The 19,617-nt window shown below is 44.1% G+C and overlaps 2 protein-coding genes across 2 annotated transcripts in view; one reads left to right on the forward strand and one right to left on the reverse strand.

The window, feature by feature from the left end:
* PPAT (phosphoribosyl pyrophosphate amidotransferase) overlaps window positions 1–4,226 on the reverse strand; it is a 43,895-nt gene extending 39,669 nt beyond the window's left edge. The window contains exon 1 of the mRNA XM_068186792.1: window positions 3,876–4,226. Within this exon, the coding sequence (XP_068042893.1) occupies window positions 3,876–4,003 (128 nt within the window). The 5' untranslated portion in view covers window positions 4,004–4,226. The remainder of the gene's footprint in view (window positions 1–3,875) is intronic.
* Window positions 4,227–4,455: 229 nt separating this feature from the next.
* Window positions 4,456–14,218, forward strand: LOC137472094 (multifunctional protein ADE2). The gene is made up of 9 exons (XM_068186797.1): window positions 4,456–4,599; window positions 5,241–5,438; window positions 8,263–8,441; window positions 9,078–9,257; window positions 9,348–9,461; window positions 11,310–11,393; window positions 11,493–11,673; window positions 12,650–12,808; window positions 13,461–14,218. The coding sequence occupies exons 1-9, from the start codon at window positions 4,581–4,583 to the stop codon at window positions 13,625–13,627; spliced, it is 1,281 nt and encodes a 426-aa protein (XP_068042898.1). The 5' UTR covers window positions 4,456–4,580; the 3' UTR covers window positions 13,628–14,218.
* The last annotated feature ends 5,399 nt before the right edge of the window (window positions 14,219–19,617 follow it).

Consider the following 19,617-nt stretch of genomic DNA (forward strand, 5'->3'; position numbering starts at 1 on the left):
AGGAAAGTTATCAAAAAGTGCACTGGCCAAGCCTGCACTGATAACAAGTTCCATACACAAATCCAGCTGAGACAAGGAATATTCCCTGACTTAATGGGACTTCCACCTTCATAGAAGAGGGCTTTTAAATACTTTTTCTAAAACTGAGTACAAAGCTGGTACACTCAGGTTTCAGTACACAGTATTACTGCCAAAAATATTTTCCGGAGAATTTTGCAAAAAGTTAACATAAATCACATTTCTTCGAAGATTAACTTTGCAAATTTGTCCTGGTCAAGGACTCAAATGACGTCTAATAGATTTGTAGTTCAGAGTAACTCCTCCTCCCTCACCGCCCCCAAGAAAATCCTCTCCTTACCAACATCCTCTGATTTTATTTTGGCGTGCTGTCAGTGAATTTTGCAGTGACCTTGTTCCCTGGCTTACAAAATGCAGAGATGATTTAGACCATCCACTTTTAAGCCTTGTTAATGTTGATGCCAGAGTAACATGATTTGCTTGAGCAGAATTGAGTTAATGAGCATTCACTGCTAACACAGCTGTAAAATGTTACCGTGGTGTCAAGTTAAATAGATAAAATGTTCTAAGTGTGTTGAAGGCTGTGATTAGACTGTGAGTAAGAATATACTGGTTTTTGTTTTAATTCCCAGTTCACCATTATAAAGTTAAAGCCAATAAAATGCTGTGTTCTAACTTCTGCTACAAAGGAGTGAGAATTTAAGCCCCAACAACTAGCAGCTGCTTTTTAATTATCAAAAAAAAAGTGCAACCCCAAATAACTTTTAAAGTTGTTTCTGCTAATGTCACAATAGTGAAACTACAAGTTTATCTTCTGTCTTTGATTATGAGCCTACTTGTGGGCTCTCGAACTTTGCTTACATACACACATCAATTTTTCATGCAGAACATTTTCAGTGAGTGAAGCAGCGAGCACTGCTCATACACACCACTGAACACATGTTTAAATATTTTGGTTGCTTGATGCACTGTACAGAGTTTCAAGTTTTCAGCTGCAAACATCCCCACTGAAGAAAATCTCTTCAATGCCACAGTAATAAAAATGATCAACTCATTCTTGGCCATTTATTAGAAACAGCCAACTCCTTCACCTTGCTGCAACCAGCTGTATCAGAATACAAAGCACAAAGAATTTGTGCTGCATGTTTTTGTGGCATCTAACAAATACTCTGGATTTTTACACATACAGGTAAGATTTCAAAGATTAGAAATTATAACATGTTCTCCCCTTTGTGGCCCAGGAATCTCAGAAATGCAGCTTGATACAATGCCTTGCTTTAATATTCTCAATTTCAAAATCTAAGACAAATTAAGGGTTAAATCCTGTAATTTGATTTATTGCACAGTTCTAATTGGAATAGAGAAGAACATTCTTATATCAAAAGGCAGTAATCATTACATAAATATCCTTACTAATTTGAAGGTGATGTCTAAGGACTGTATTTTCTAGTGGCCAGTCAAATTTCTGTTAGTCACTCAGGCCTGACTTGGATGGTTTGTTAATATTTACTATAATCGTCTTTCATATTTAGTCATTTTTAAAGGTCTGTCATTAAGAGAAATGCCTTAGTTTTTAACTGTAAAACCATGAGCCTAATGCAGTTTACTGATTCAGTTAATGCTAAACTTTAACTCTGGTTTTCAAGAGACATTCCAAAAAGTAAAAATAAAAATAGCTGTTATCCTATTACTTCCTGATTGGGATGCCAGCTCTTCTACCCATCGTAATAGGAAAAATGCAAGGAGACATTAGCAAAGAAAATAGGAACATCTCAGCTGTTGAACAGAATTTTATTGAGTGCTTGCAAAGGTATACCTAATGGAACAGACTGTTTCACTTTTACAGGTGCAATGTTTATGCCTTTAGGAAAGCATCCCTTAAAAATTTTGACCATTATTGAGTTAGATCAGAATCAGAGGTAGTGCATATATGCCTCTAGGTGTGTAGAATTTGTGAATGAATGATTAATTTAAATCATAGTATAAATATTGGTGTGTACAGTTGTGTCCTGCACAGGCGATGTCTGATATTTAAAAGATCAAGCAAATTAAATATATTTGTCAAGTGCCCATCAAAGAAAAAAAAAAAAAAACAGAACAAAGCATATTGAAAAGTTGAAATAAGGTTGCAATGAAAATTGAGATAGTAAGATGCAAAATAATGCAAATACATCAATCATTTTATTTCCACCTAAAATACTCGAGGCCCACCAGTGCAACTGTAAGCACAAACAAGGTAAGATTATTTGCAGCCTCTTCAGAGGCTGGAACGATGCAAGCTAAAATGAGACTATTGTTTCATTTTACATGAAAACCATGGCGTTGTTCCTGGGACTTTGGCTGTATCACTCCCAATAAAAATATTTTTGGTGGACACTGGCAAATATATATACCTGCAGCTAAAAGAGAATTATTAGCATACGAGAGTCAGTAGGAATGCAGCATTTTACCAGGAAAAGTATATGAAACTCTACTGTAATAAACAGAAAATCTCCATGTAAACGATTTCCTACTGTTGGTCCAAAACCAATTTTAGAGCAACATTTGCATGTCTGTGACCTCAGAAATACAAAGAAAGTATTTTATCTATTCAGTGCATGTGTACTTACCCATGCCCAGGTTACCTAGGTAGCCCACCTCCCCAGACTGTCAGGACTGTGTTTACTTAGCACACTTTTTCCAGCTGTGAAATCAAGCACAGCAAACAGGCTCAGCATGTACTACTAAACGAGCTTGTGTGCGCCTGGCTGTGCACGTGTTCCCACAAGGACCATATCCCTTTCTGGCACCACTGAAGAAATGATTGGTATCTGTCGGTCCATAACGTTATTGTTTTGAATACCAACCAAATGGAAGCAGAACCCAAACTTCATTCTGTAGCTCTGCATCTACATGGATGCCAGGGAATCAGGTCTGTTGTACACTGCCGTCGATAAGTCAGGTAGAAGAGTTACCGTATCATGATGATAAATCTAAACCACTACCGCTAGTAGGAGCCTAAAAACGCTTAAGAACCGCTCAATTTCGGTAGCCTCGGATTGTGTGACTTACACTTTAAGGTGAGCATCTCGAGAATGACGGCAGGGCCTGGCCGCGACTCGGGCAGGAGGTCACGGCTCGGCGTGGCCGGGACGGGGCGGCGGGCGCATCCCGCTCCGCGGGGCGTACTCCCCCTGCCGCCCGGGGCTCATCCCCGCCGCCCGGGGCTCGGCCACGCAGCCCGGGGCTCGGCCACGCAGCCCGGGGCTCGGCCACGCAGCCCGGGACGCGGCCACGCAGCCCGGGACGCGGCCACGCAGCCCGGGACGCGGCCACGCAGCCCGGGACGCGGCCACGCAGCTCGGGGCTCATCCCCGCCGCCCGGGGCTCATCCCCGCCGCCCGGGACGCGGCCACGCCGCCCGGGGCTCATCCCCGCCGCCCGGGGCTCATCCCCGCCGCCCCGGACGCGGCCACGCCGCCCGGGGCTCCGCGCAGCGTCGCGGGAACGCCCGGGCCGGTGGCGCGGGCCCGGCAGCGAGAGCGGATGCGACTCAGGCGAGAGGCAGCCGAGGTCCAAAGGCGTTCGACAGGTCTCCTTCGGCGGGACCGGCCCGGGAGGCAGGAGGCGGAGGGGTGTTCCTTGCACTTCGCCTCCGGGATGCTGCCGGGGCTCTCGGCCGGGGCGGAGCGGAAGGGACCGGTCCGGGCGGCTCCCCTCCCGTCCCCTCCCAGAGCGCTCCCGCCGCCGGAGACCCGAGGCCCTCCGGGCTGCACGTGCCGCCGCACGGCCCCGAGCAGCCGCCGCGGCCCGGTCCGACACCGAGCCGCGCCCGGGCGGCCCCGTCCGGGCACACCTCGCCCCCGCGCCCCTCTCACCTGTGCTGCAGCCCCACCAGCCCCAGCGTGATTACATGGGGCACGTCCAGCTCCGTGGGCCAGGCGCCGGAGGCGATGCAGCCGAACACGCCGCACTCCTCCCGGATGCCCAGCTCCTCCAGCTCCATGGCGCGGGCAGCACGTGGTGGCGCGGCGGCCCCGCTCCCGCTCCCGCTCCCGCTCCAGCGGCTCCCGCGCGCTGCTGCCGGCGGCGCGCTCAGCCCACAGCGCCGCTCCGCCCGGAGATCCCGGTGGCCCGCCGGCGCCTCCCGCCCTCATTTACATACGGGGGGGCGACACCGCACCCCCGGCCCGCTCCACCGCCTGGCCCGGCCCCGCCTCCGCCAGATTCCGCTCTGCCCGCCACCCCGCGGGGCGCGCCAGGCCGAGGGGATGTTTGCCCGCGGGGTGAGGGCGCGGGGGGCCGGGGCTCGGGCGCGATGCGCCGCCCGCATTGGCCGGGCAGAGGGCCGGGGCCGTGTTTGCACGGGACGGGGCGGGGGGGTGATGCTGCCGGCCGGGGCTCGCTCGGGGGGCTCGGCGGGGCCGCCCCGCGCTGTAGGGCGGCGATTGGCGGGCGATGTCGCGGCCCGCTGCCCGGGCTGCCCGCCCCTTCCGCCGGCCCCTTCTTACCCCGGCGGCCGAGCCCGGCGGCGAGCGCTCAGGCTCTCTCTTGTGCCCTAGGTGCCCGTGCCCGCCGCAGCCATGGCCCCCGCAGCATCAGGTAACCGAGCGGTCGTCGGGGCTGGGTCGGTCGGTCGGGGATTCCGCTCTCGGGGGGCCGGTGCCCGCTCAGCGGCTGGGGGTGTAGGTGCTTGGGAACCAACTTTTTCTTGGAGTGATTTTAATTTTTTCTTTTTTTTTTTTTTTTTTTTTTTTTTTATTATTTCTTTTTCCGTGGGTGGTCTCTCGTACGCGAGGGTGGGCACGGCTGCAGGAGAGGTGGCGGGGGCAGCTCCAGGCGCAGGATGCTGGGGGCTCGTATCGCCGAGCTCCGGGATTGCCCCGAAGTTTGAAAAAGAAGGAAAAAAAAAAAAAAAAAGAAATAAAAAGAAAAGCGGTGGGGGCGGCTGGGGCAGGGCTGGCACGGCCCCCGTGGCGCCGGGAGCGCCAGGCGGAAACCTTGAGCGGGGCTTTCGGCCTCCCTTTGGAGAGAACGTGGCCAAATCGCTCCGTGGGTCGGGGCTCCGGGAGCTCCTCGTGGTCAGGGACCGCAGCGCAGGTTCCTGCTGGATCCCCATGGGCTAGAAGGTGGTGGCTCTGCTTGCGGAAGTAAACAAATCTTTGTGATGCAAAAATGATTTTTTTTTTCCTTTTTTTTTTTTTTTTTTTTTGGTGTTTTGTTTTGGTTTTTTGTTCCTCTAGACCTGAAACTTGGCAAAAAAGTTAATGAAGGTAAAACGAAAGAAGTGTACGAGCTGCCAGATATCCCGGGATGTGTTCTCATGCAGTCAAAAGACCAGATAACGGCGGGAAATGCAGCCAGGAAGGACCGAATGGAAGGGAAGGCTGCCATTTCGAACACAACGACAAGCTGCGTGTTCCAGCTACTTCAGGAAGCTGGTCAGTGTTTTAAGGGCAGAGTGTGAATGCTTGTATGTTACAGACATTATTACAACACAGTATCGTTTTATAGGAGAGTTTAACCTGCCTTGAGGCTCTTGTGGTTTTTTTAGTCACTTTTTATTAGCTTTTAATTATGCTTTTCTCTCTGGTACTTTAGAGCTGAACAAGAGCGGCTTGTTCATTTGGAACACCAGAGTATCTGCAGTAATCTAGTGTTGCAGATAACTGCGATAGCTTCTTCTGCTTGTTTGGACACGGCTCTAATCCCCTCCGCTCTGCTTTTGTCAGCTCCATACCCTACACCTCCTTACCTGTAACTCTGGGCTGGATGCATCTGCCTTGCTGTACTACATCTGCGTGCACAGAACACGCTTCTAGCTAGTGGTACTACCACACTGTGTCTAGGCATTGTGAAATCTGTGTATGTAAGCTGAAATATAAAATCAGAGTGTCTTTTCCCTCCCTCAGTTGTGTGTTACAGCAGTATAAACTTCCTGTAAGCTTTGCACATAACACTTGTGAGGACCACATTGCAAAATACATTTATCAGTCTGTATTGAATGTATCAGGAGCTTAATCTTTACTTTAAAAGATTCAAAGTATTTCTGATGCTAGCAGTGAGTTTCACAGAGTACATAACTTAAGTCACTCAAGTAAGTTTAGTACCACATTTCCAAAAATGGAGCCAGTAGCTTTGCTTTGAAAAAGCATTTTGAAGTGTCTTTGACTGAGTAGCTGGCAAGTTGCAAAGAGGAATTGGAATTCGTGCTGGTGGTGAGTCTGCTAACAGTGCTAGAACACAGGCACCAGTAAGCTTAGCTAAGATTGCTGTGTGCTCCATGTGCTTTGAAACATTTGCACAAAGACTGCTTCAGGCACCAGCTGAGTTACTCTGGAATTTGTAGTACCTGTTACAAGGTGTGGTGATAGCTAACTGCTAAGTCCTAGCATGTTTCGTATGGGGAAGAGAGAGATGGTTTCTCTAAAGTTTTATCATTGTCTCAGCCCATGTTTTAAGAACTGCTTACACATATGCCAAGTAATTCTATGTAATCCTGAGTCATGGGCTTTCTTGGGAAGTCTGTTATGCATACACTACTAAGAAGCCTCGTATTTGATTATTATTGCAGTTCATTATTTGATTATTTTTGCAGTTGATTAAAACTTCTGATTTTCATTTAGGAGCAATTAGTGAGATGCTTTGCCTAATTCTTGAGTGGCAATAATTCAGATAGCAATCAAAATACTTAATATCCTACAGGTGTGCACTTTTAACATGAAGAAGCCATTCTGTTGACCTCTCAAAAATTCATGAGTGGCCTGTACATAACTTCCACAGGTGCCATGGAAAAACATGCAGAGTAAACTGCAGCTGCATTTTAAAGCAACAAAAGAACTTTGAGGGTTCTTCTCCAGTTTCCTTATTTCAGTGGTGTAAATGCAGATAGTGGGAATGCCTTATTGTAGAGGGGGTTTGTTTGTTTGCCTTGTGCAAGTCTTCTTTACCTACTCTTTCAGAGGTGATGATTTACAAAGTTCTGTTAAAGTTTCTCTCCCTTTTATAATAGAGCTAACGTCAGCCTAGCAAAAGCACACATCTGCATGATGAAAAATGTAGTAGTGAACCGGACGGGGCCTTAATGTGCATCTGATTATTTAAATCATTCTGCCTTTGAAGGAAATGGACCAAACTTTGAAGAGTCAGTGTTCATATTCTAAGACTTTTTGTTTCTTCCTTTATGGTTCTGGAAGTGGAATGGAATAGAACTGCTTGGTTTGACTGAGTGCAGCTCCTTTCCTTCTGTTTCTGGCAGATGCCGACTGGGCTTGGCAGTTGTCTTGCCCTGGTCGGGTATGCAGTGCAGAATCCCCAGGCAGGTGCAGAGGAGAGCTGCTTTATTGCAAAAACCAGGCCTTTTAAAGCTGTTAGCCCATTATCAGCTACATAGTTTTAAATCATAACAAACATCATTCAAGCAACCACCATAGCCCACGATGTGAACACACAATGGTTATATAACTTGTTTTTCTACCTCTAAGTCCACTGAGTCACATTCCCATAGTCCTTTTCTACTTAGCCAAAGTGACAGGCCTGAGCCATGATATTACAAGGCCTTCCTTCTGTAAGGTTTTACCTATCTGCAACAGCTGGGGAGAAAGGTGGGACTTTCCTCAAGAGTGAAAATGAAGAAAGAGCCATTTTGCACTTAGGGTGCTGATCTGCATGTTGGCTGTCCCTGTTTAATATGGGGTCCATCATCCTACAGTTACGTAAGAAGGTTGACTTGGTGCAGCAGGTTTTGAGTGCACGTGCTTCTTAATTTGTCTTTTGCCTAATAAATCACCAAGATCTAGTGTCCTAAATACCTTAGTTTGTGATGAAAGGGAGGACAAAGCCATTCTCTCTGCCCCATCTGCTTTTATTAAGCAAAGTAGTAAAGACTGCTGTGCTCTGTTGCGCCTTTGAAAGGCTCCAATTACTGTTCGATCTATTATGAATCTTTCACCAGAGAACATAGCTGAGTACGTGAAGGATAGATTTAATTTTTAAGGCTCTGTGAACAAATTCTTTTCAAGAATAGGATTTCTGAGTTACAAGTGAGTGTTGTATGATAAAATTGGCAAAACTAATGACTTGTGGAAGATACTTGTCTTTTGCAAGGCTGGAGTGGGCTTAAAATACCCTGAAGAGAATCAGTGTGTCCCTTAAGTCCAGGGAAGAACAAGATTCAGATGTGCTTAAATTAAAGATGTTTGTGACTACTGTTTTAACTGTGGAGCGTGCTTACTGATGGAACCAAGCTGCCATCTTTTTATTTAGGAATCAAAACAGCTTTTGTCAGGAAACAGAGTGACACAGCATTCATAGCAGCTCACTGTGAAATGATCCCAATTGAATGGGTGTGCAGAAGAATTGCTACTGGCTCCTTCCTCAAGAGGAACCCTGGTGTCAAAGAAGGATATAAATTTTACCCACCCAAAATTGAGATGTTTTACAAGGTAAGTTTCCTTTCCTGTGATGTTAATCAAACTTCAGCAGAGCTAGAATTCTGTATGATCTCCTTTAAAATGCTGAGAGATAAAGCAAGTAGTGCTAGTGGCTGACCAATCCTCTCACTATCAGTAGTTTTGCCATTCTCATGTTTGCTTGCATTCTTGTCCAGAAGCTGTTTTGTCCCAAGTCCACACAGTAGTGCCTTACAGTGCAATCAAAGAATAAGAAGCCAAGCTCTACTGAAAATTAGAAAAATGTAGGTACAAGGGCTTTTTAGGCATAGGCTTAATGCATCAGTTGAAACAGATGTGTTGAAATATTGAAGAAATTAAGCAGCTACTTACCCATGGTGAGGGTAAGTAGCTAGCTAGTCATTTAGGATTCTGAACTCCTTTGGGAATGTGTGCATCTAAAGTGTTTGTGGTGTACCCTGTTATTCTTAAAGGTGGTCAGATGTTACAGCAAGTGTTTTCTATGTTACTGTCATTTTTTTTATGCTAATCATAAAATACTAGTTTGAAGCCTGTGTTTGTTACTAAGAAAAAAAACCAACACAAAAATACCTTGTATCTTTTAATGGCTATTTTCCTCTTATAGCAAGCTTAAATTACATCATGTATTTGTTCTGGTTTTCTTAACAGGATGATGCTAATAATGATCCACAGTGGTCTGAAGAGCAAATAATTGAAGCAAAATTCTGTTTTGCTGGACTTACTATTGGCCAGACTGAAGTAGATATTATGTCTCGTTCTACTCAAGCCATTTTTGAGATCCTGGAAAAAGCATGGCAGCCCCAAAACTGCACTCTTGTAGACCTGAAGGTATAAGAATCTAATTTCTCATGATCCTGGCTATGACAGGAAAAATAACACTGTAAAATTACTAAAATAGGATTCTTACTGTCTTTCTAGATTGAATTTGGTGTTAATGTGCTGACAAAAGAAATTGTTCTTGCTGATGTTATTGACAATGATTCATGGAGACTGTGGCCAGCAGGAGACAGAAGCCAGCAAAAGGACAAGCAGGTGGTGTTTCAATCTTTACCTTCTAAGTGAGCAGGGGAGAAGAATGAAGAAAGTAAAGCCTACAGTTTACCATCTGCTTTCAGAGTGGCTTTTTCTAGGTGGTCTTACTTTGTTACAGAGTAGTTTGTATGGTTCCTTGTGTCCAAGCTTGTTCTCATTAAATAGTTTATCTGGTTTATGGTAGAAAAAAAATCCTCTAATCCTCTGTCTGTATATTTTCAGTTGGAATACCCAACAGCACAGTCAGGAACACCTGACTGGAGTGATCATAATGAAGTGTGGGGTTTCCAGGAATGATGAGGATTTCTGACTTGCACAGATAATGAAATAGTCGATAACAGATTGGTGGGAAGAATAGAAGCTTTGGTTCCCGGATCTGCCTCCAAGTTTCTCAGTTTGTTCAGAGATTAATTATTATTATCCTCTACTAGTAGAGATCTGGTGATACTTAAGAGGGAGTTGGAAGTACAGATGCTTTTCTTTGTTATTTATGTTGGTTAACCATTAATTCAATAATGTTGCCTCCAAAAGTGTTGCTAATAGACTGTGCCTGCATATGAGGCCTGCAAACAAGTTTGAAACAGAACTTGTCCTATATTTAAACTTAGAGCATTTATACTTCTCAAATATCTCTGAATTACCAGATGACTAGTTCTGAAGGAACTGGTTTGGGAATGCTGGTGCCAGGAGTTTGTCATGGTTGTTGAGAGTAGTGACAGAGACCCTGTGAGAGAAAGTGTTGTAGGCCACAGGGGAAGATTTCAAACTGTACATGGCAGGAAGGGTATTAATTTTAAATTGGGAAGAAAAACTGCTCTGTTGTTTACTTGACCCGAATTATGTAGTAGCATGCTTGAGTGGATTGCTCTGACAGTCCCCTAAAATAAGGTATGTGATACGTAGAACCTAGGTTGGTACAGTGCTACTGCACTGTACAACATGCAATCGTGTCATTACAAATCCAATTTTAATGAGGTTGTATGTTTTTCCTTAAATTTTTCATGTGGAAAGCTTCCAAAACCTTAATAGCCCTGTAGCTGAAAGTCTTTTGTGTTGTAAATGGGCATAAATTGCAATGTAGAAGGCTGTTTATGCCTGAAATTGCTAGAAACTGTGCAAATATTTCATTTGAGGTATAATAATAATTCTTACCAATTATGGTAGCAAAATTAGTCTTTTGTGTACCCAAATCACATGAACTTCATCTGCTGGTTTTGGCTGGGGTAGGGTTGTTTTTCCTGACAGTGGCTAATACGGGGCTGTGTTTTGGATTTGTGCTGAACACAAGGTTGATAATAAAAAGATGTTTTTGTTATTGCTGAGCAGGGCTTACCCAGACCCCAAGGCCTTTTCTGCATTTGGTACTGCCACACTGGCGAGGAAGTTGGGGTGCGTGGGAGGTTGGGAGGAGACACGGCTGGGACAGGTGACCCCAACTCACCAAAGGGATCTTGCAGACCATGTCACATCTTGTCAGTATATGAGTGTGGGGGAAGGAGGAAGGGGTTGTGGGGAGATGTTTGGAGTTGGTGTTTGTCTTTCCAAGTCACAGTTATGTGTCGTGGGCCCTGCTCTCCTGGAGATGGCTGAAAACTGCCTGCCCATGGGAAGCAGTGAATGAATTCCTTCTTTTGCTTTGCTTTGTGTGTGTGCTTTGCTTTGTGTGTGCAGCTCTTGCTTTGCCTGTTAAAATGTCTTTATTGCAACCCGTGAGTTTTCTCAATTCTACTTTTCAGATTCTCTCCCTGATCTCTGGTGGGGGGAGAGTGAGTGAGAGGCTGCGTGGGGCTTGGCTGCTGGCTGTGGTTAAACCACAACACTTCAATGCTTTTATTTTCCTTTTTTCAGTCCTACCGGGACCTGAAAGAAGTGACTCCTGAAGCACTGCAAATGGTTAAGAGAAACTTTGAATGGGTTTCAGAAAGAGTGGAGGTACCTGCTTTTATAACAACACATCTAGACTTAAACTGTGTGCCTTCAATCCTATTGACTGCTTTTATTTCTCCCCTCCCTCTCCACTCTTTTCTCTAGTTGCTTCTGAAAACAAAGAGCCAAGGTAGAGTTGTGGTGTTAATGGGATCTTCTTCTGACCTCAGTCACTGTGAAAAAATAAAAAAGGCATGTGCAACCTTTGGAATTCCTTGTGAATTAAGAGTGACCTCTGCTCACAAAGGGCCAGATGAAACCCTGAGGATCAAAGCAGAATATGAAGGTAAATGCCAAGAAATACTGATTTGGATTGACACAGCATCATGTTTCAGAATGACTTGGCAACTTAAAAGATGGATGTGGGGTTTTTCCATTTTTTGTTAAACAGAACACCAAGCTGTGTTACAATTGTTTCACACTTGCTAGTAGCATGACTGCTTTGAGTAATTTTGGAGTGATGTATTGTCCTACTGCGCTGCCACACCTTCCATTACTCAGAGTCTAACCTCTGCTTTTATCCCAGTATCAGAACTGCTTTGCCCAAGCCCTGATCATGTTAATAGATTTATTGTAGTACCTTGCTGGTGATGTCAGCATTTCTGAAACAAGGCAGCACAACATTTTCTCTAGCTGACTGAGTGTTCTCGTGTTATATTAGGCAGATGTTGCTCCCACCATGGTTTTTGTTTGATGAAAACATTCTTGCTTATTACCTCAGATGCCATGAGAAAAAGATGCTTGCTTTAAATTACCCTCTTTGCCAAGAAGACTTAACATCTCTTCAAAAGTGTTTATAGCCTAGCAGAGGAGATACAGGAATTATTTATTTCTGTGGGAGTATACACATTCTATGCATACTATTCTACTCGGTGAAACTACAGATGTGGTAACCATAGTTAAAACACTTAGAGGTGAACTGGTTCAGATTTAAGGAGAGGAACACTTGCAGATGCCAGAGGTTTAATGGCTATGTTCTCTATAAAACTAAGCAGCACCTCTTCCTCTGATAGAGACTTCCCCTCAGAGGCAGAGTAAGAAATGCTGCTTTCAGCTGTGTGTGGTAAACACAGCCGGGATTTAAGGATGTAAGATTTCTTAGGAGATAGTTCTGTTAAAGGAGGAAGCTGGACACAAAATATTAGTGCCATGTAATGGAATTGAAAACACTGCGAACACATCTGTGAACTCAAAGCTCCCATAAAAGCAAGTGGTAGAGAACAAAGTGGATTGCTTATCTCTGAATGTCTTCCTCCCCCCAGGAGATGGAATCCCAACAGTGTTTGTTGCAGTAGCTGGCAGAAGCAATGGTTTGGGGCCAGTAATGTCTGGTAACACTGCTTACCCAGTTGTCAACTGCCCTCCACTCTCAGCTGACTGGGGTACTCAGGATGTGTGGTCCTCTCTCAGACTACCCAGTGGTAAGATGATCTTCAACTTATGCTCTTGTTCTAATCTAGCTCTGTTTTGTTGTCGTTCTACTGTACACACATGGGGCAAAGCACTGGAAAAGCAGCTGGATCAGTACCAAGCAAAGTCTGTGGAAATATGTCACATACAGGCTTCTTAATGGCAAAAAGCCCAACAGACAGAGCAAAGATTACCTATGAATAATGCTTTAAAAAAGTAAACCTTGCCTTATCCTTGCTAAACATTTTATTTTTAAATTGAAAATAATATTAATGGGAGTTTAAGTAATTGAATTTTGATGCATTTTCCTTATGATCAAATATCAAATAGTATCTTTCTCAACAATCAGTGTAGGTAAACCTCAATGCTTAACTATTAATTCAGTGCATTTTTACCTGTATTATTGTTGTTAGTAACTTGAGTGAAGGCCCAGAAAACTGTTACCTCTTTATAAGGGAGTCATTTGCATGATGGCTTTTGGTGTGAAGTGCCACAAAGCAGTCATATTAAAAGTAATGGAACAAGTGACACTTCACTGGCTTTAAAACTGGATTATGTGACTCCTGGAGGCTGAAACAAGTCTTGTCTTCAATTGCTCTTCAGAGAAAATGTTTTGTTTGACTATAAACTATGCTTTAGTAAGTGGCATTCTCTTCTCTGCAGGTCTTAGCTGTCCTACTACTCTGTCACCTGAAGGAGCTGCCCAGTTTGCTGCCCAGATATTTGGGTTAAACAACCATTTAGTGTGGGCCAAACTGCGATCAAACATGTTAAACACCTGGATCTCCCTAAAGCAGGCTGACAAAAAACTGAGAGAGTGCTCCTTATAAGTCACACTAACAAGTAACTTATTATTAGTTACACAATGATAATGGTGTGTGCATATTCATTCATATTAGGATTTACCCCTGGAAGAGCTCAAAAGTCCTGCATCATTTCTTGCAGAAGAAAGCATTGTTAGAGCAGAATAGGAAGTTTGTTGTGTTGTCATCCTTCCCTTGTGTATTTTTAATATAACAACTAAGTAGAGATGGGGAAGTAGTATTTTAGGTACTCTTAGGTACGCTTTCTGTTGCTCCAGAATGGTGGTGTTCTGCTTTTTAGTCTATACTGTTAACTACAGACTATGTCAAGAGAATGATTTGGTGCAATCTAAGTAGAATTGAACTAGTCTTCTGCATTTCTGTAACAGTAACATTCTCCCATAGTATTAATGTATGTCTTGAACCTTACTAACTGAACTGGACTGCTGACAAAAGCCAGTGTTGATGCTGTTCTGCTTGCAATGATGGTATGCTTTCTCTAGCAATAAAATGGCAAGATATGCTGTATTAGTAGGATAAGAGTGTGGAAAAATGTTTTAAGAGCCTGAAATAAATACTTGCCTTATTTTAAAAATGTATACACACACATGTATATTTTTTTAAAATATGTGTGTGTGTATTTACCCCATTGATATCTTTTGGAGTGATGTGATGAAGTTGACACCAATTTGCTTGTTCATAACAAGCCATAAATACAAATGCTTGAGTGACTTGTAACTTGGCTTATTGGCTGTTTGCTCTAACTCTTGCCTAGTCCAGGCTTTGTCCTTGCAAATACTAGGCAAATCTACCTTCAGTAGTTCTATAGGGGCTATGTGATGATGTTGGACTGTCTTCATACACTTCAATAACTATAGCTATTCTGTGTCTATATTTCCTCACTCTGTTTCTGTGGAAATTGTACTGAACAGGGGAACAAATACTAAAGCAACAAACTTCTGGGGGGAAATCTAAGCATGACTTTCTTGTCTTTACACACACCAGTCTTCTGAGTAGGTAAGAGTCTAACAAATATGCAATTACTCAAAGTATGTAACACCTATGCTTTTACAATTATAAATAAAACTATTGGATGCAAATCTGCTTCATGGAGATTTATTGAATAATCGCACTCAAAAGTAGCTATCAGCTGTGGTACGTAACTTCAGGACCGCAAATTTGGTAATAATCTTGTAAGAACTTTATGCACTAAAACCTGCATGGAACACTATTAGGTGACAGCCTTCTGAAAGATACTCTGCTACTTGATTGTCTCAGGAGGGTTGCTTTGTTCATCAAGTACTCCTCTGTGATGGTGTGGTAGGTCATGCTTGCTCTGTAGTGTGAGTAACTGGACTCAATGTTGCTGTTAGCCTTCCTCGCAGGCACTGACCACATATTAAGTGTATCTGTAAAGAAGAGCTCTAAGCAGTGTTTATTTGAATGCAAGGGTTTGAAATTGGTCAAAACTTTTCCTAAAGTAAAAGAATTATAACTCTTTTCTTAAGAAATAGGGCAGTTGGTTTTCTAATGAATCTCTAATAGAAGTATAAATAATAGTGAGGATTAGTGAAGAACAAAGAGGTTGAAATTCCTTTGTGGCAAGATCTAGAAGAGAGCATTTAGTCTATTATTAGCAAATTTGCAAATAACATCAGGTTGGGTTGGCATGTCTATCTGCTGGAGGGAAGGAGGGCTCTGCAGAGGGGGACTGCATTGATGGGCTAGGGCCAGTGGTATGAGGTTCAGCAGGACCAAATGCTGGGTCCTGTGCTTTGGCCACACTAACCCTGGGCAGCACTCCAGGCTGGGGGAGAGTGGCTGGAAAGCTGTCAGAAAAGGACCTGGGGATGCTGGTCAGCAGAAGCTGAACATGAACCAGTGTGTGCCCAGGAAGGCCAATGGCATCCTGGCCTGTATCAGCAATAGTGTAACTAATAAGACTGTGGAAGCGATGATCCTCCTGCACTGGTGTGGCTGCAGCTTAACTGCTGTGTCCAGTTCTGGGCCCTCACTTTCAAAAGGACATGGAGATACTGGCACATGTCCAGGGAGGGGCAACCAGGCTAAGGAGTGGTGCAGAAAACATGTCCTGTGAGGAACAGCTGAGGGAGCTGGGTTTGTTTAGCCTGGAGAAGGCTCAGGAGGGAGCTCGCTGTCCTCTGCAGCTCCCTGAAAAGAGGCTGGAGCGGGGAGGGCTTTGGTCTCTCCTGCTGTGCCCGCAGTGAGAGGACAAGAGGAGATGGCCTAAAGCTCAGACAGGGGAGATTCAGATTAGATATTGGAATTTCTTTTTCCCTGTTAGTGTTGTCAGGCACTGGAATAGGTCGCCTGGGGTGGTGGAGTCACCATCCCTGGAGGTGGTCTGAAGGTGTCTGGATCTGGTACTGGGTGATAAGGGTTAATGGTTTAGGGGTTGCAGTGGTAGTGCTGGGTGGATGGTTGGACTGGGTGGATGATCTTAAGGGTCTCTTCCCATCTAGATGACTCTATGATTCTATGCTATATTTGTGGAAGCAGTGACTTCCAAGTAAAGATCCTCAGGATTGTGGGTTTTTTTAGCAAGCAAACTATTTACCAAGTTAGTACTTGCCTGCATATGTGCCAAGGCACATGTGAAAGCGTGCCAACAGCTCTCCTGACAAGACACTGATGTTAACTTCAACTAGCAGGAAAATTAAGGGGTGAAGAGTCCATGCTCTTTTGTTGGCTTGGGTGAGTGAATTGGATCATCTTATCTTGTAATCAGACAAGCACCAGAGCCAACAGCTGTGAAGTTTGCCCACTCAGATGCATAACAATACACAGCCTGAGGGTGAAGTTACACAACAGGTGAAGATGTAATTTCCTATTCGGCCCTACCCAGCACCACACTGGGTGTTGGCTCTGATGGGTTATCAACCTGACGAGCTTACTAGCCACCTGACCACCTAGCACCATGCTGGGATACACAACTGCAGCCAGCTACTGGTGTCTCTTCAGCCCATAGTGCTGTGCTGTCTGTAGTCCTCCCCTATGCAACAACAATTAGTAATGGATGATGATTTGAGTCCTAACACCTGAAATACTCTGTTTGGTCTCTAGATACTTTACTCACATTACTTTAACCTGGATTATACTAACTTCATTTGTAAAATGGTGCCAATTTACATGAGGCACGAGCATGCTAAGTGCTTTAGTTGCCACAGAGATGGTCACTCCTCAGCTTTTGGATGGGATGGGTTGTTTGGGGGGGTTTTTGTGCAGTCTGTGTTGAACTTTCTAGTTGCAAATCCTTGCTTGAACAGTTGCCTTGCAAAGAAGCACCAGGATACAGCAGCTGACATCAATAGTGCACTGCTGTGATCAGCGGACAAAACCTGCAAAGTCTGTCATATCTGCAAGAATTTTCTGTAGCTGCCCTAAAGGTCAGCTGTTTAGTTTGGCTGAAACTTCTTCACAAAGCTTTTGCTGTGGAATGAAAATACTTCCCTTTGATTTGGCATTCCAACTCTTACATTGATATAATAAACTGAGAATTGCTCCTGTCAGAAATTGCTCTTGTAGCACTTGTGCTTTTTTGGTCCAAATTTAAAAACAATCCTAACAAATTCTTCAATAAAAAGTGCTTTTATCTTCACAGAAATTGTTATGTAGAGCAGTTAATGAGGATTATTTGTATTTGGTAAATTGAGTTGAAATACTTGTAATGAAGGTCTTTTAAGCACCTGCTGTGGAACCTAGGACCCTGAATTAGATCATGCCCTAGCTAGCAGTTACCTGCTTAACAGTAAATGTTCTTTAAAGATAACAGCAAAGAACAGTTTGAACTTAGGAGAGGGAAGTGCTAATGGCAGAACTTCTTTTACATCCTACACTGCTTCAGGTACAGGGGAGTGGCAGCTAATGCTCAGCCTTGCTAGCATCATTCCATTTCCACAAAAAAAGCCACACCCAAAGACCCCCCATTTTGTAAAAGTGAGGGGAAAATCAGTCATGGCTCACGTAGGCTTGTTCTTCATCCACAGCTCAAAGGTTAAAGCATCTATCCAGAACACTGAAGGTATGTTTTTAACATCTGCTGCCTGTGGGGAGCTGTAAATGTGAAATGAAGGCCTAAGAGAGAATGTGCTTTAGACTTCTTGGGGGTGGCATTAAGGCAGTCCCTGTTTAAATGAATTTATACCCAAAGAAAAATCATTATTGTTCCTCCACTGGCGCGCACATTTGGACCTTTTCTTACAGCCTCAGTGATTTCTTTAGCACTGCAACTTAATTGTGAACTAGTGGTGGAAATTCTGAGCCATGTTTTAAAATAAAATCAGAAGTGTCAGTTGCACTGTATTTGGATTGTGTTGCAGTTGGCATGGCCTGTGCATTTGCAGATGACACTTCCTGTTCAAAACTTCCAAAAGCTTACACATGATTGCTTTTTGGGCTCAGGCAATAATAAAGTGTAAATGCTGGAGCACTCAAGACCTGTTTCAAAGTATGTACTAGAGGAGAAAGTAAGAAAAGTTTCATGGAGGGTTAATAAAAAAAAACCCAACAAAAACAACCACCAAAAAACCCCAATACAAACTCAGAATTTCCTGCAGAGCTGAAATGCCTCTAGAATTGTATTGCAGTCCCAGTTCCCAGATCCCCGTTCCACTTGTGATCTAAATGTGTGCATTCAAAGCTTTTCCCTGTTGCTGTGCAATGGCTGTCTGGGTGAGAGGGACCTAAAGCCACTTCAGCATCTCCTCTTGCACTTTTGCAGAAGCATTTTAGATCTTAACAGGGCAAAACAGCCTCTTACTAACCATCCTTATCAAGATACACAAAGTTAGTGTTCCAGTCAGGACCTCAAAGCACATCTATCCACAAAAGCACTCCTCACGTTAGAACAGCCACCCTGGTTAGAAGCAGTTTGATCCCCTTGCTACTGCAGGAAAGGACAAAACGTAACATTTCCCTCAATTCTCAGAAGAGTGCTTTAACCACCACAGGCATGCAGAGATCTGTGGGAAGGGAAGATTACAACCTCCCCTTTTCCACCCCAGTGTCTCTGTTTGTTTTTAAGCGAGCTCGCTTCTAAAGCTTTGGGTTTCTGCCTTGGGAGTCTCGTAGCAGGCCTCAGACAGGTCCTGTGATCCTTCTTCTGTACGGTGACGGTGAAATGTCAGTTCAGCTACAATGGGCAGCCTTTTTCAGGACAGGATTTACTTCCTGAAGGGTACTCCCTGAGTGCAAAGGTCATCTTGGACAGACTTATTGTTCCCTGTGGGAGGTAAAATTCAAAACTTCTTTAGGAAGGGAATGAAGATGCATTTGCACAGAAGTTGGTAAAAGAATGAACTGTAGCAGCTTTTTTCTCTCTCTCCCCTCCCGATGACAGATGTCATCACCAGTAGGAGGATATCTTCACAGAAAAATAGTACAGCAAATAAGCCAGAAGCTTAACAGATGCTTGGGAATATCAAGCATTAAGTTCAAGTCTTTTTCAGTGACAGAGCTTTTCACAGAAAAGCATGGGCTGTCATTCACTTGGCGCTTCCCAGACCCCAGGATTTCATCCAGCAGGCAGCTGAAGGATCTGGTGAACAGGTCTGATATGCTGGCAGAGGAAAGAGGATGGGCTATGGCCCCCACAAGGAACCCTCAGTCAGAATCAAGTGAGGGCTGATGCAAGAGGGGAAAAGAGAAGGAAGAAAACAAGAAAAAAATGAAGAAACATTGCCCCTCCCCTTACAGCACTGTCAGGGAGAAGCTAGTAGCCCACTTTGCCCCTCCTGTAGCTCTTTATGCTGTTAAAAATATTCTGACAGACCAGAAAGCTCTTGAGTGCAAGGAACCAACACTCACTTGAATAGACAGTATAATTAAGATGCCAAGCTCCAGAGAGCTTGTTTGGATTGGAAAGTGACTGTATTTGTCTTAGTATGGCACAGCCTCTGGCTTCCCATTACATCATTTCCCTTTTTTAACACTAAATGGCCAGTTTCATAGCTAGTACAGGTTTGTATTCAGTATGCTTTAAAAATTATTTCCGGTAC

The sequence above is a fragment of the Anomalospiza imberbis genome, chromosome 4, assembly GCF_031753505.1.
Source record: "Anomalospiza imberbis isolate Cuckoo-Finch-1a 21T00152 chromosome 4, ASM3175350v1, whole genome shotgun sequence".
Classification (NCBI taxonomy): Eukaryota; Metazoa; Chordata; class Aves; order Passeriformes; family Viduidae; genus Anomalospiza; species Anomalospiza imberbis.

Coding starts and splice junctions, on each gene's coding strand:
- LOC137472094 (XM_068186797.1), top strand. Junction 5,439..8,262: donor CCAGCTACTTCAGGAAGCTG/GTCAGTGTTTTA, acceptor CTTTTTATTTAG/GAATCAAAACAGCTTTTGTC. Junction 9,462..11,309: donor GCCAGCAAAAGGACAAGCAG/GTGGTGTTTCAA, acceptor TCCTTTTTTCAG/TCCTACCGGGACCTGAAAGA.